Source organism: Phoca vitulina, unplaced genomic scaffold (assembly GCF_004348235.1).
Source record: "Phoca vitulina isolate PV1807 unplaced genomic scaffold, GSC_HSeal_1.0 scaffold13, whole genome shotgun sequence".
In the NCBI taxonomy this organism is placed as follows: domain Eukaryota; kingdom Metazoa; phylum Chordata; class Mammalia; order Carnivora; family Phocidae; genus Phoca; species Phoca vitulina.
This window is the reverse complement of record NW_022589716.1, coordinates 13,253,440-13,268,515: the sequence shown is the minus strand read 5'-3', so window position 1 is coordinate 13,268,515 and position 15,076 is coordinate 13,253,440. Positions and strand designations below refer to the sequence as shown.

General features: G+C 37.2%; 1 protein-coding gene across 1 annotated transcript in view; it reads left to right on the top strand.

Moving 5' to 3' along the window:
- The window catches only part of ERC2 (ELKS/RAB6-interacting/CAST family member 2), a 959,419-nt gene that overhangs the window by 458,933 nt on the left and 485,410 nt on the right, over positions 1-15,076 (top strand). The window contains exons 10-11 of the mRNA XM_032412144.1: positions 5,182-5,406; positions 8,500-8,640. Of these exons, the coding sequence (XP_032268035.1) occupies positions 5,182-5,406; positions 8,500-8,640 (366 nt within the window). The remainder of the gene's footprint in view (positions 1-5,181; positions 5,407-8,499; positions 8,641-15,076) is intronic.

Below are 15,076 nucleotides of genomic sequence, written 5' to 3'. Positions count from 1 at the left end.
TCGACTCCTTAATTTCTCTTTCTTCTGTCTTGTTGTTGGTGTATAGGAATGCCACTGATTTCTGTGCATTGATTTTATATCCTGCCACTTTACTGAATTCTTGTATGAGTTCTAGCAGTTTTGGGTGGAATTTTTTGGGTTTTCCACATAAAGTATCCTATCATCTGCAAAGAGTGAGAGTTTGACTTCTTCTTTGCTGATTTGGATGCCTTTTATTTCTTTTTGTTGTCTGATTGCTGTGGCTAGGACTTCTAATACTATGTTGACTAGCAGTGGTATAGTGGACATCCCTGCTGTGTTTCTGACCTTAGGGGAAAAGCTCTCAGTTTTTCCCCATTGAGAATGATACTCGCTGTGGGTTTTTCATAGATGGCTTTTATGATCTTGAGGTATCTACCCTCTATTCCTATACTCTGAAGAGTTTTGATCAAGAAAGGATGCTGTACTTTGTCAAATGCTTTTTCTGCATCTATTGAGAGGATCATGTGGTTCTTGTTCTTTCTTTTATTAATGTATTGTATCACATTGATTGATTTGTGGATGTTGAACCAACCTTGCAGCCCAGGAATAAATCCCACTTGGTCGTGGTGAATAATCCTTTTAATTTACTGTTGGATCCTATTGGCTAGTATTTTGGTGAGAATTTTTGTATCCATGTGCATCAGGGATATTGGTCTGTAATTCTCCTTTTTGATGGGGTCTTTGTCTGGTTTTGGGATCAAGGTAATGGTGGCCTCATAAAACGAGTTTGGAAGTTTTCCTTCCATTTCTATTTTTTGGAACAGTTTCAGAAGAATAGGTATTAATTCTTCTTGAAATGTTTGGTAGAACTCCCCTGGGAAGCCATCTGGCCCTGGGCTTTTGTTTGTTGGGAGATTTTTGATGACTGCTTCAATTTCCTTAGTGGTTATCGGTCTGTTCAGGTTTTCTATTTCTTCCTGGTTCAGTTTTGGTAGTTGATACATCTCTAGGAATGCATCCATTTCTTCCAGATTATCTAATTTGCTGGCATATAGCTGCTCATAATATATTCTTATAATTGTTTGTATTTCTTTGGTGTTGGTTGTGATCTCTCCTCTTTCATTCATGATTTTATTTATTTGGGTCCTTTGTCTTTTCTTTTTGAGAAGTCTGGCCAGGGGTTTATCAATCTTGTTAAGTCTTTCAAAGAACCAGCTCCTAGTTTCGTTGATCTGTTCTACTGTTCTTTTGGTTTCTATTTCATTGATTTCTGCTCTGATCTTTATTATTTCTCTTCTCCTGCTGGGTTTAGGCTTTATTTGCTGTTCTTTCTCCAGGTCCTTTAGGTGTAGGGTTAGGTTGTGTATTTGAGAGCTTTCTTGTTTCTTGAGAAAGGCTTGTATTGCTATATACTTTCCTCTTAGGACTGCCTTTGCTGCATCCCAAAGATTTTGAACAGTTGTGTTTTCATTTTCTTTTGTTTCCATGAATTTTTTAAATTCTTCTTTAATTTCCTGGTTGACCCATTCATTCTTTAGTAGGATGCTCTGTAACCTCCATGTATTTGAGTTCTTTTTGACTTCTTTTTGTGATTGAGTTCTAGTTTCAAAGCATTGTGGTCCCAAAGTACTCAGGAAATGATCCCAGTTTTTTGGTACCGGTTGAGACCTGATTTATGACCTAGGATGTGATCTGTTCTGGAGAATGTTCCATGGGCACTAGGAAAGAATGTGTATTCTGTTGCTTTGGGATGGAATGTTCTGAATATATCTGTGAAGTCCATTTGGTCCAGTGTGTCATTTAAAGTCTTTATTTCCTTGTTGATATTTTGCTTAGATGATCTGTCCATTTCAGTGAGGGGGGTGTTAAAGTCCCCCACTCTTGTTGTATTGTTGTTGATGTGTTTCTTTGCTTTTTTTATTAATTGGCTTATATAATTGGCTGCTCCCATGTTAGGGGCATAGATATTTATAATTGTTAGATCTTCTTGTTGGATAGACCCTTTAAGTAGGATATAGTGTCCTTCCTCATCTCTTATTATAGTCTTTGGTTTAAAATCTAATTTGTCTGATATAATGATTGCCACCCCAACTTTCTTTTGGTGTCCATTGGCATGGACACCTCCCTTTCTATCTGGAGGTGTCTTTGGGTCTAAAATGAGTCTCTTGCAGACAGCATATCGATGGGTCTTGCTTTTTTATCCAATCTGATACCCTGTGTCTTTTGATTGGCGCATTTAGCCCATTTACATTCAGGGTAACTACTGAAAGATATGAATTTAGTGCCATTGTATTGCCTGTAAGGTGACTTTACTGTATATTGTCTGTGTTCCTTTCTGGTCTATGTTGCTTTTAGGCTCTCTCTTTGCTTAGAGGACCCCTTTCAAGATTTCTTGTAGGGCTGGTTTCGTGTTTGCAAATTCCTTTAGTTTTTGTTTGTCCTGGAAGCTTTTTCTCTCTCCTTCTATTTTCAGTGACAGCCTAGCTGGATTCTTGGCTGCATATTTTTCTCGTTTAGTGCTCTGAATATATCATGCCAGTCCTTTCTGGCATGCCAGGTCTCTGTGGATAGGTCTGTTGCCAATCTAATGTTTCTACCATTGTAGGTTACAGACCTCTTGTCCCGAGCTGCTTTCAGGATTTTCTCTTTGTCTCTGAGACTCGTAAGTTTTACTATTAGATGTTGGGGTGTTGACCTATTTTTATTGATTTTGAGGGGCATTCTCTGTGCCTCCTGGATTTTGATGCCTGTTTCCTTCCCCAAATTTGGGAACTTCTCTGCTATAATTTGCTCCAATATACCTTCTGCCCCTCTCTCTTTCTTCTTCCTCTGGGATCCCAATTATTCTAATGTTGTTTCATCTTATGGTATCACTTATCTCTCGAATTCTGCCCTCGTGATCCAGTAGTTGTTTCTCTCTCTTTTTCTCAGCTTCTTTATTTTCCATCATTTGGTCTTCTATATCACTAATTTCTCTTCTGCCTCATTTATCCTAGCAGTTAGAGCCTCCATTTTTTATTGCACCTCATTAATAGCCTTTTTGATTTCAACTTGGTTAGATTTTAGTTCTTTTATTTTTCCAGAAAGGGTTTCTCTAATAACTTCCATGCTTTTTTCAATCCCAGCTAGTATCTTTAAAATCGTCATTCTGAACTCTATTTCCGACATCTTACTAATGTCAGTATTGATTATGTCCCTGGCAGTCGGTACTGCCTCTTGTTCTTTTTTTTTTTGAGGTGAGTTTTTCCTTCTTGTCATTTTGTCCAGAGGAGAACAGATGAATGAGAGAACAAAATGCTAATAGGGTAACAACGTCCCCAGAGAAATATACAGCAAAGAAATCAGAAGAGAGCTGAAACTGGGGGGGGGGGGGGGGGAGGGAAAGAAAGAAAAAAGAAGAAAAAGAAAAAGATTAAAAAAAAAAGAATATGATCAGATATGATCAGGCTGGTGAATAGATCAGTGCCACACAGTAGGTTTTGTGTGTATTTTGGTCTGTTAGAAGAAACTGCCTCCTAAAATTTTAAAGAAAGAAAAGCTTATAATATACAAAAATAAGGGTAAATACGATGAAGGGATGGACTATGACTATAAAGATGAAAATTGTAAAAGGTTTTATAAAAGGAATTGATAAGATAAGAAATTGGTTGAAAAATGAATGAGAAATTAAAAAAAAAAAAAGGGAGAGAATGTGATCAGGCAGGAGAGTAGAACAAAGCCATACACTAGAGATTTAGGGTATATTTTGGTCTGTTAGAAGAAACTCTATCCCAAAATTTTAAAGAGAGAACAACTTATATATATGCCAAAAATAAGGTTAACTACTATGAAGGTATAGAATATGACTCTAAAAATGAAAAATAAAAAAGATTTTTAAAAAAAGGGATTGATAAGATGTTGTTTGAAAAAGGGAAAAAGAAAAATTCAAAAAAAGAGGGGCGCCTGGGTGGCTCAGTCATTAAGCGTCTGCCTTTGGTTCAGGTCATGATCCCAGGGTCCTGGGATGGAGCCCCACATCGGGCTCCCTGCTCAGAGGGAAGCTTGCTTCTCCCTCTTCCACTCCCCCTGCTTGTGTTCCCTCTCTTGCTGTGTCTCTCTCTGTCAAATAAATAAATACAATCTTAAAAAAGAAAAAAGAAAAGAAAAAGAAAAAAAAGAAAATTAAAAAAATTAACTTTGAAAGACTAAAGAATCAGGGGGAAAAAAAGCCATGAATTCTATGTGCTGTATTCCCCTAGTGCTGGAGTTCTGCCGTTCTCATTGATCGGTAAACTTGGTCTTGGCTGTCTGTGCTTGCTGTGATCTTCTGGGGGAGGGGCCTGTCGCAGTGAGTCTCAAATGTCTTTGCTGGAGGCGGAATTTCCCCGCCCTTGTAGGGGGCCTGGCTAAGTAATCTGCTCGGGTTTGCTCTCCGGAGCTTTAGTTCCCTGCAAGCTTTCGGTACAGCTTTGGAGGATGAGAGTGAAAATGGCAGCCTCCCAATATCTGTCCCAGAGGAGCCGAGAACTCGGGGCCCCAGTGCTCATTGAGCCCCCAGAGAGAAGCCGTCAGTCACTCCCGTCTCCCCGGTCTCCGCCGCACTCCGTGCTCACCCAGCCTATGACCGAGCGTTTCTATCTCTGGCACCGGTCCCCATTTGGAGTCTCCAAACCCAGCAGATTCCTGCGGTGCATTCCCGTGCTGCTCCTGCTGAGGGAGGAAGGGAAGTCTCCCCGGGTCTGCCACTTGTTGGGTCCCTGCTGGAAGAGTAGTGGTCCCACTGTGCCACGGATCACGGTTTATGGCAACCCCAAGCTGAGAGCCCACTCCTCGGCTCCGTCTCTGCAGCCGGCTTCTCTGCTCCGATACCTGGGAGCTCTGCCGCACTCAGGCACCCCTGGTCTTCCTGTGACCCTGAGGGTCCTGAGACCACACTGTCCCACGAGGGTTCCACACCCCGCTTAGCCACTGGAGTGACGTCCCTTGGCAGAGCCGACTTTTAAAAGTTCCGATTTTGTGCTCTGCTGCTCTATCACTTGCCAGTAGCGGCCGATGGAGGCCCCCTCCCCCACCGTCTATCCTCCCGAATATCGCCTCGGATTCACTTCTCCACACGTCCTACCTTCCAGAAAGTGGTCGCTTTTCTGTTCAGAGAGTTGCTGCTATTCTTTTCTTCAAGCTCCTGTTGAGTTCGTAGGTGTTCAGAATGGTTTGATCCCTATCTAGCTGAATTCCTGGGAACAGATGAAATTTAGGTCCCCTACTCCTCCGTCTTCTTGCTCTTCCGCTTGGTTTCTCACTTCTTTTTTGATAATTGCCTCACAGGAGAGAATAATTGAGCGTTTGAAAGAACAGCGGGAAAGAGATGATCGGGAAAGACTAGAAGAGATAGAATCTTTCCGAAAAGAGAACAAAGATCTGAAAGAGAAGGTCAATGCTTTACAAGCTGAACTGACTGAAAAAGAGGTGAGTCTGGAAAAACAAATGAACCATGCTGATAGTCCTATTCATAGGAGCCTCAAGAGACTAGAGAGTGAGTTTGAGGGGCTGTGTGAAGGCTTTGGGGATGTAGTTACCTTTCCTTGGCAACCTGTCTGAGTTCAAAGGAAAACGTTTACTGTAACTGCCTTCATCAGGTTGCCCTATGCCCTCGTCTCTACTCTAACTGCATAGAATGTAGCTCCTTGAAAGTTTTCTAGATGTCTTACCACATTTTTGTGGCTTAGAGGATTCTGTATTTTTAAAATGTCCCATGATCTTTTGCTTGGGATAACAACAATATCAATAGTAATAATAACATCTCCCCTAATTGAGGGCCTGTTATATGCCAGTCCTTTTGTTGGTTTCTTTACATTCATTTGTGTTGCTCAACTGGATCATGGAATACTTCCAGGTTAGGGGATATGGTACCATCCTTTACACAAAGTATAGGTTAAATGTGGCTCTTCTTCTGATTGATTTTACATTATGATAAATAATTTAAAACAGTATTTTCATGCTAGACAAATCATGGATGCAGAATACAAATCCTACCTGCATTTTTTAAGTAAAACAATATACTTTAAAGAAATTTTTCCTTGGGGGTTATGGAGAGAATGGGTTGGGCTATACTCTCCACACTCTGAGGGATACCTATAACTCCTTTAGTTTGCTTAGGAATACATTGATGGAGAAGTTTGAAAAGCAACATTGCATGTTATTTTGTTCAGGCTCCAAAACTCTGAGATGTGTGCCGTTGTCCACAACTGGCCCCTTTATACTTATTTTTGTCCACAGGAAATGCCCATCTCCTTTAGGGCTGTTACAGATTCTTTCCTCCTACTGGGCTATATCACTGCATAGTTGTCGATTTTTCAGCCCCAGATTATTACCTCTGCCCTTGGGTTTTGGTAATTCTATACAAATTAAAGTACTGTCTAAACGAGGAATGCAAGAATGAGAGAATTGATGAGTAATAGAAACAAAATGCATATTCCCTAAAATGTAAGCACACTAGTATTTTTGTTTTGCTTTGTTTTGTTTTATAGAGGAGATTATTTCTTTGATATGAAAATAAAGAATGTAAATTCTCTTCCTACTATTTCACTGCTAAATCTGATTTGGGGCATCTGTAATTACTGTAGTTGGTATGTGACAGAAGGCACAGAAGCTTTGACCTCATTTGCAATTTGAATAACTGTTTGCAAGTGTTATTCATGGATTTGCACCTTAAAATTAATATATATATATACTTATAATTGAAAAGAGATCTTGATGACATTGTGGAGCATAGCTTGATATGGAAATAATTTTGTAAACAATGCCTACATTGTATGATTTCAGACAGGCATTTCAGCAAACATTTATTGTTCCTGTATAGTAATGTGCCTGCCACTGGTATGGGTGTGTCAGTCAATGTTCTACCAGAAAAATAGAACTGTATTAAGAAATTTATTGCAAAGAATTGGCTTACATAGTTATGGGGGTGGCTAGGCAAGTCTGAAATTCATAGGGTAGGCCATTAGGAAGGGCAGGCTGGAAACACTCCAGTCAGGAACTGGCACAGCAGTCCATAGGTTGATTTCTTCCTTTTCAGGGAAATCTCAGTCCTGCTCTTAAGGCCTTTCAACTGATAGGATCAGGCCCACCCAGATTTGGAGAATAATATCCTTTACTTAAAATCAACTGATGATAGGTGTTAGTCAAAGCTACAAAATACCTCCATTGCAACACCTAGATTAATGTTTGATTGAATAACTGGGGACTATAGCCTAGCCACATTGATGCATAAAGCTATCAGACCCGACAATTTAAAATGTGTAAAGAAAAACAACATATAATTGTTGTCAGCTTATAATTTAGTTGGGGTGATAATCACCTTCGTCATGACAAAATGCCTAGATTTCAAGGTCCTTTATTATTTCTGTGGGAGTGGTATGATAAAGAACATTGAAATTGGAGTCAGAGTTCTGGGTTTGAGACCTGTGTCTTCCTTTAATGGGTCAGGAACCTTGGAGAAGACAGTTCATGTGAGCCTCAGTTTCTTGACCTGAAAAATGAGAGTGGCTGCTTGTCCTTCAGAGGGTTGTTAGGAGGTGGGTAGTTTTCTGAGTGATGGTGGTGTTATCTTCATCAACAAGGTTATTCCAGAGCCCAGGAAGTAGCCCAGACACAAAATATTAGGTAAAATCATTTACTGAGGGGCCACTGTGTGCTTAGTGTCTTTTTAGGTGCTGCAAATGGCTATAAAGGAAACTCACAAAGTCTGATTTTGGGTAATACCTCAATATTTTAGTTACATTGTTAGATGCTGCTAATAATTTCATGTCTGGTAATAGACATTGCCTTCCTAGCTAAGCAAAGTTATGTTCCATGATATATGCACATATTTAGTTCTTGCTTTTTGAAATTCAGACTGTCCAGGGGAGCTCTTGATTTCTGGTTATGATTGATGAGTGGAACAATTTAGGCAACCCATGTCTGAGTTGGGGAGATTCATTATATCTGTTGAATTTGGATTTACAAAGGACTGGGATGTAAAATCTACTCTAAATTTTAAAATAATTTTATCTTTGATTCTATAGAAGGTATTTTTAAAACCATTGGTTATTTTTCTGCTAAAGAAATAGAATTTGATAAAAACAGGATGCTTCTTTTATATTTGATTTGCCTTTTGGGGGGGAAAAGCATTAAAGTTAGTATTTTCTTTCTATTTGTCTTAGAGTCTGCACGACTTGACAGCAATAAATGTAAATGGAAGGTTCAGGGTGTCTGTTTTGCCATGACATGTAAAGACCACCTTGGGACTTACATCATTAGCATGACTTTGAGACATGAAACATACATTTACTGACCACACCATTTGGTCACATTTGATTCTACTGCAATTAGATCCTGCTCGGTTCTGTAAGCTGGCCAATTTTAATTTCCTGGCCAGAGCCGGCTATTGTTACCTTAGTAAGACTATATTTACCCTTTCTGTCTAATGCACACTTTATTACTATGCAGAGAATCAATTTATTCAAATTGAAGACTAGTAGAAATTGCAGTGTTTTACTTACTAGTGTTCTTTCCTTTCAGTCTAGTTTAATTGACCTCAAGGAACATGCATCTTCATTAGCCTCAGCAGGACTGAAAAGGGACTCCAAATTAAAATCTCTAGAAATAGCCATTGAACAAAAGAAAGAAGAATGTAGCAAATTGGAAGCACAGTTAAAAAAGGTAAGTGAAGTCCAAGAAAAAAATTCTCATTTTACAATGAATTTATAAAATGGAAAAGGAAGAGATATTTTGCAAAGAAACAAACCCTTTATCTTTTGCTGTCTGCTGATAAGAGAATTAGACACTCTTAACTTATGAAGTCTGCATCAGATTGGCCAGTGAACCTGAAAAAATATCTTAGGTTTCCTGTCTGAAACAAAACTTGAAAAATAGATGAAAATAGTAGTGGAAGTAAAAAAATATTTAAAAAAATAAGCTGCTGCTCTCTGGGTAAATCTCAACTATAAAAAAAAAAAGTGAAAATGTTTATAACAAATCAAAGAATCTGGGGGCCCCCTTTTATGTTGATAAACTTATACTACCTTCAGAAGTAGGTCAATTTTTGTATGGGGAACTTTGTACCTGACAATATTAAATTTCTAGGAGTCCATCCAAATAGTCAAAGTCCCTAGAATATCTGTGGGATGACTATTGGTACTTAACCAAAAATGACTTTCATATCTTAGAAAGCTTGTTGAATGTAGAAGGCTTTGGAAAAGAAAACAGGATCTTTATATTGCAGCATTAACATGTTTTCTCTGAACTGGACATTTTTGTGGAGTACATTTCCAGTCATGCATCATTCCTTTGACTTTTTCCCTGTGTTGTTTGGTACGTCTGCACTCATTGTTCACATAAAACTCATAACTTTATGAGTTTAAGCATTTTGTTTCCCTTTGACAATTTATAAACTTAATTCAAGAGAGGTGATAAGAATCTAAATAGTCAAGCAAAGCATATAATAAAATTTGACTGTATAATTTATAGCACACTGGAATGGGGATTTATTTGCTAAAGTTATGAAAATATATGATGTGGATGATAGGGATGTTAAAGCATCATATATCTGTGGAGAAATTTCTCTGAATATTTAAAAATTGAATATACTATTTTGTATGAGGCAATATATAACCGAAATGTGATTATACTCTGTTCATGGAATTCTAGGAAACTATCCTGAGAAATTTCACACTAGTAAAGTCTCCTTACTGAAAAAGATAGAGATCAAATCCCTCTACAGCAAAACAGCAAGAAAATCTCTGTATTGTAGAATCTACTTTCCAATCCACTCAGCGTCTCACTTTTTTCCAGCGATATCTAGTTAAGCAGAAATCTCGAACAATAAATAGAAGAACTTAAATGGCCCATTTGAGGGTGCTTAAGTGGCAATTGACTTGGCTATTTATGTATTGGGTGTATGATAATACATTCTTGACACATATATGAATGTGTTCTGTAATATGTTATACATATCAAGAAATGAACTTAGGAAAGGTACTTTTAATTTAATGAACAGTTTTGTGATCACAAGGCAACTCTAAGATAACTGTGTAAGAACTTCATTGACTCGCTTTGCATTAGCTTACATCAATTGCATTGTGCTGAGTCCTGAAGAAGGACCTCAAATCGACCTGCCCATGAAAGATATCTTCATCAACTCTGCATAGCCATTGTGGAGCTGAGGACACAACATATATTATTTCTGCAGATACATACTCGACATACTCCCTTTTAGTGTAAGTCACCTATGGAATTTGAAACCCTCTAGTAATTAAAAGGAGGAGTTTCCCATATTGACACAGTTTCCATGTATATAACTTGACTAGTTTAATAACTGAATGTCTATGCATTTCAATTTAGTTTCTTTCAACGTAGCTCTGATTTGCCCAAAGAATCGCTCAGAGCATGTGGTTTCCTTAAACTCTCAGGTAGACATTCTGTGCTGAAATTGACAGAGCAAATCCTGTAAACATTTTAGCATTATTCTTGACAATGTTTTAACATTCTGCCACATCACCAGGATTAAAGTAACAAATATGGTTGTCTTGCTGTAAGGACCTATTTAATTTATGAAAAGATAACTTATTTCTAAGTATATAAATAATGTTTGCTTATACTATCTCCTAAATGCATAGTACAGTGAAATTAAATAAGGTAATTATAATTTAAATATTTTCATACCTAACCTGCAGATGCTATTTTGTTATTTTTGGTTCTCTAGCATCGACTAAATTCAAAAGTTTAAAATACTTTTTCTAGTAGTCTTTAATTTCTGGTAATAAATAGTTCCGTAAAAACCTCAAGTACCCATCACCTTAAAAAGAATTGAGATCTACATGAAATATTTGAAAATATAAGCCAACAGTATGTGAATATACATATAAACACATCATTTACTCATGGAAAAATAAGCAGCTATAAAAGCTTAAGGAGTGTCTGGGCCCCCTTTTAAATAAAAGGGTATGTGACTTGTGAATAAAATATAAAGGGTTACTAAATGAAAGCTGAAAACATAATAGTTTTATTATGTCATAAATAAACCATGAATTCCCAATGGAATTTTGCTCAAGATTTGTGAGCGTCCATGTATTTTTACCATAAAATATACACATCCTAGATGTGTTTAGCTGAACAGAAACCTTGTTTGCCAGTGACAATGGGATCCAAATTGTGATTTAAATTTATTTTTGTCTTATGACCAATTCTTGACATTGGTAAGGTGAGTTTTTACATAAAAGTTTGTGGAGAACATTCACATGCCTAGTTACTTTTAACCCTTTATTGCACTGTTAATTTAAGTCTCCAAATACTTCATGATGAAAAATGGTTATAGGCAGAAAAAGAACTGTTCCTTATACATTGCATCCCACATCTTAAAAAAAATGCCATCAAATATTCATGTGTGGGGAAAGTTTTCCTGTTATTAATGAGGTTGATAAAATGATAGTAAGCACAATGCACAACAACGAGTTATGAGTGTGCTTTACAAATTAACTGCATTCATTAATCTTAAGTAGACACCCAGAGGTTGGGAAGAACCTCATTAGTGATATGTGGATAATTTTGTCTTTCAGAAGAGTATGTGGTGTTCAATATGTCGAAATAATTTTACCTTATCTAACTAGAAATCAATTGAGAAGCAACAAATCAAAATGTTATGATTTGGTAATTTTCCAATTAATACCATCTTTGAGGAGAATGGGTTTTTTTTTTAACCATGGTGAAATTATCATTTACTTCATCAAAGTTGAACAAATGAAAAATTCAGGCTCTTTAAAGGAACATGTCTTAGCTTCAAGCAAAGTGAAAGTTCCTACAGTATTTCACCTTCTATAACTTGACGTTGAGCCCCTAAGAAATAGAACCCGAGAGTGATATTTAAGATAATACTCAGTACATTTAAATCCACAAAAATTTAAATCTTCTACACAAAATAGACTGGAGAGCTTTAAAAATTCTGATGCACTTGGAACATTATAGGATAGTCACTAAAAATTACATTTTTATTAATTATGAACTAACGTAGAAGCTGGTAATGGGCAATGGATAATACTGTATTTTGGTTCCCTTTATTCTTCCTGATGACTTAATTTTTTTCTTCTCCCATTTACTGTTAATCCTGTAATGTTTTGCTTACTGATATTTTGCTATTGCTAACCTGCTGTTTGCTGATCTATATTTTCCTAAAATTAGACTGAATAGAAACTTCAGGCTTGTGTTAATATAAAAGAAGAGCTATAAATTCAATGATAAGATTTAATTAATCTTTTATTATTACCATCTTTGAAGTTCAGGTAATAAATTGCAGGCTTGGCCAAAAGTACTTCTTCTGATTCATTGCTAGAGGCCAGCACTTCATGTATCATCAAAAGTGGACAGCTTTCTTTATTTCATGGGTTATTTAACTTGAGAAAGGGAAAGTAACACAAACCTTAAATTTCTTATTCCAGCTATTCTTTTTTAGGAGCCAAAGTCAACATTTCTATTTCCCTAGAGCCTCTCACTTTCACTGTGGAATGTTTAGAAACTGAAATTTCTTCTTTTTGAACAACCAGTTCGTCTGTGCAAATGCACTGGATTTGTTGAGCTAATGCTGTTTTTCTGGATCTTTCCTTCTTTCCCTGTCTGTGCTTCAATGCCTCCCCAACTTTGCAATGTAGCAAGCTGAGCAGTTGTTCAATCAGATGTACAATCCAGTAAGTCATTTCTGAAAGTTCCCGCTGTAACATATCAAAGCATGAGGATCCATTGATCACATGTCACGGTGTGCCATACTGGGGAGGTTTCAAAAATATATATGAGTCTCTTCCCATTTCCATTCTGTCAAAAAAAATGACCTGTGCAAAGGCCACTGCCATTTCTTTTGAATGTGAAATTTAAAAATTAAGAACTTAAGAAAACATTGCCAGCTCTGATATTACCTCTGTCTTAACTTCAACTTTAAGGCTATAGAGAAGCGGAGGTCAGCTGCATATCTAGGCTCGTGGAACTCTTTCTTAGTTCCTTCTAACTCAGAGTTACCTATATGAAAAGGGATAGCATTTGTAAAATAGCAAGCAAGTTGATGTAAATTACATTCAAATGATAGAAGTTAAAATAAGGTTAGATTTAAAAATAGGGCTATGCTCTCTGAGATTGGTAAATGCCTAACATTATTGTGGGTTTTGTAAGAGTTAAAAACATGTCATTTGGCTGAGGACGAACTAAAATATAGCCTCCTAATAACAGATAGTAACAATTCTGATTATAGCTTAATGGTACACAAAACAGGTAACTAGTAAAAATATATGTAAAACGGCTGGCCCAGATGCCACCACTGATTTTTTTATCCTAATGACAGGTGTGCATTTATATGAAGCAGTTTATTTGTTTCTTTAAGTTATTAAAGAAGAAAGACCTTTTTGTTTTGTCAACTCAACTGGCTTAACTGGGTGAAATATTACCTAAAGGTGACCAGAATTTATCATTTGGCAGATGTGATCTGTGCTATCATGCATTCTAATTACCTCCTATTTATGAATTCCCATCATGGCAAAATGGAATAGCATAGATAAAGGAAACAATTCAGCCCAAAACTTTTTGTTAAGCTGCTATTCCAGAATACATACATACAGCATGATACACAAGATGCTTGGGTGTATTTAATTAGATTCAACCTCCGCCCTCCATTCTTTAAAACAAGTTTTATTTTTGCAAACAGTTTCTCAATTTCCGTTGGTGCATCTTTATTAACCTCTTTCCCCAAATATGATTTTTAGCAGAGCAGGAAAAATAATTCAAATTTCCTATCCCTTAACATTTGATTGGGAGTGTTATTTATTATTATTTAGGGTTTTTTTTGGGGGGGGAGACAGAGGGAGAGAGAGAATCCTAAGCGGGCTCCACGGCCAGCACATGAGCTGGACAAAGGGCCTGATCTCACAACCCCAAGATCATGACCTGAGCTGAAATCAAGAGTCAAATGCTTAACCCACTGAGCCACCCAGGCGCCCCCTTGAATGGGAGTGTTAATAAGCAGGCTCTACACAATGGGTAGGTGAAGAAAGACAAGATTGGAATACCTTTAAGCTTGAAAATTGACCCTGGGAAAAATGACTGTTTTCTTTAGATCATTTTTAAAAGATGTAAAATAATCTCAGTGAAATTGTTTCACATTTACTAGTTGGGGACAGGAAGAAAACCTAAGTATATCAGATTTTGGGTATGTGCAGGACAACTGGGGAGGGCTTTTTTCCTGTAGCAGCAAGGAGTTATCAGAACCACGATAGGATTTCAGCATCCCTGTCTGAATAGGTAGGACCAAAGAAATAGCTCTGTTAACTTTAAGACCATTTCCAGAAATATTGATGATATGGCACTTACTGGACTTTTCAACCACAGTGGTGGGTCTCCAGGAAGCAAAAACAAACTTTTTTCCTTGAATTAATTAAGCTAACCCATTGGTTTGGCATCCTGGGAGTATAGCCAGCCTCTCATTATTTTAACTCTCCCTGTCTGCAGATATTCTCAGGGTCCAGTTCTTTTTTGGACTGATAGGGATGCAGTATGATGGATTTTCTTTCCTTAATAGTCTTTAAAAAAATAATCATGTTATTCTGATTATAAAAATAACATATGGTCACAGTGGAGAATTTGCAAAAGTATGGAAGTATAGGACAAAATAAAATGACAGGATGTCTCCTGGCACAAGGATAATCACTAGGAGCATTTGGGGGGTTCCCTACCCAGACATCTTTTTTGTTATTCTTATCCTCTCCTTTCTCCCTTTCTCTCTCTTTCCTTTCTCCCCCTTTCTTCCCTTTTTTCTTCCCTCTCTTTCCTTTCTTCTCTTCTTTTTCTCATTTAATACTCTTTTCCTTTCACCAAATTGTGTCAGTGTTTATTGAATTGTATATTCTATCTTTATAACATATCATCAGCATTTTCTCCAATAACTAACTATTCTTCCAAAACACTATCTTATTGATTATGTGATATTTCACTGTATTTACTCATTCCCCAAATGTTGCTCATCTCCCCCCCCTTTTTTTTGCCAGTATATAATGCTCTGAAAAACATCTTCCCATATTAATCTCCTCACATTTCTATGTTTGTCATGGAATAAATACCTGGCCAG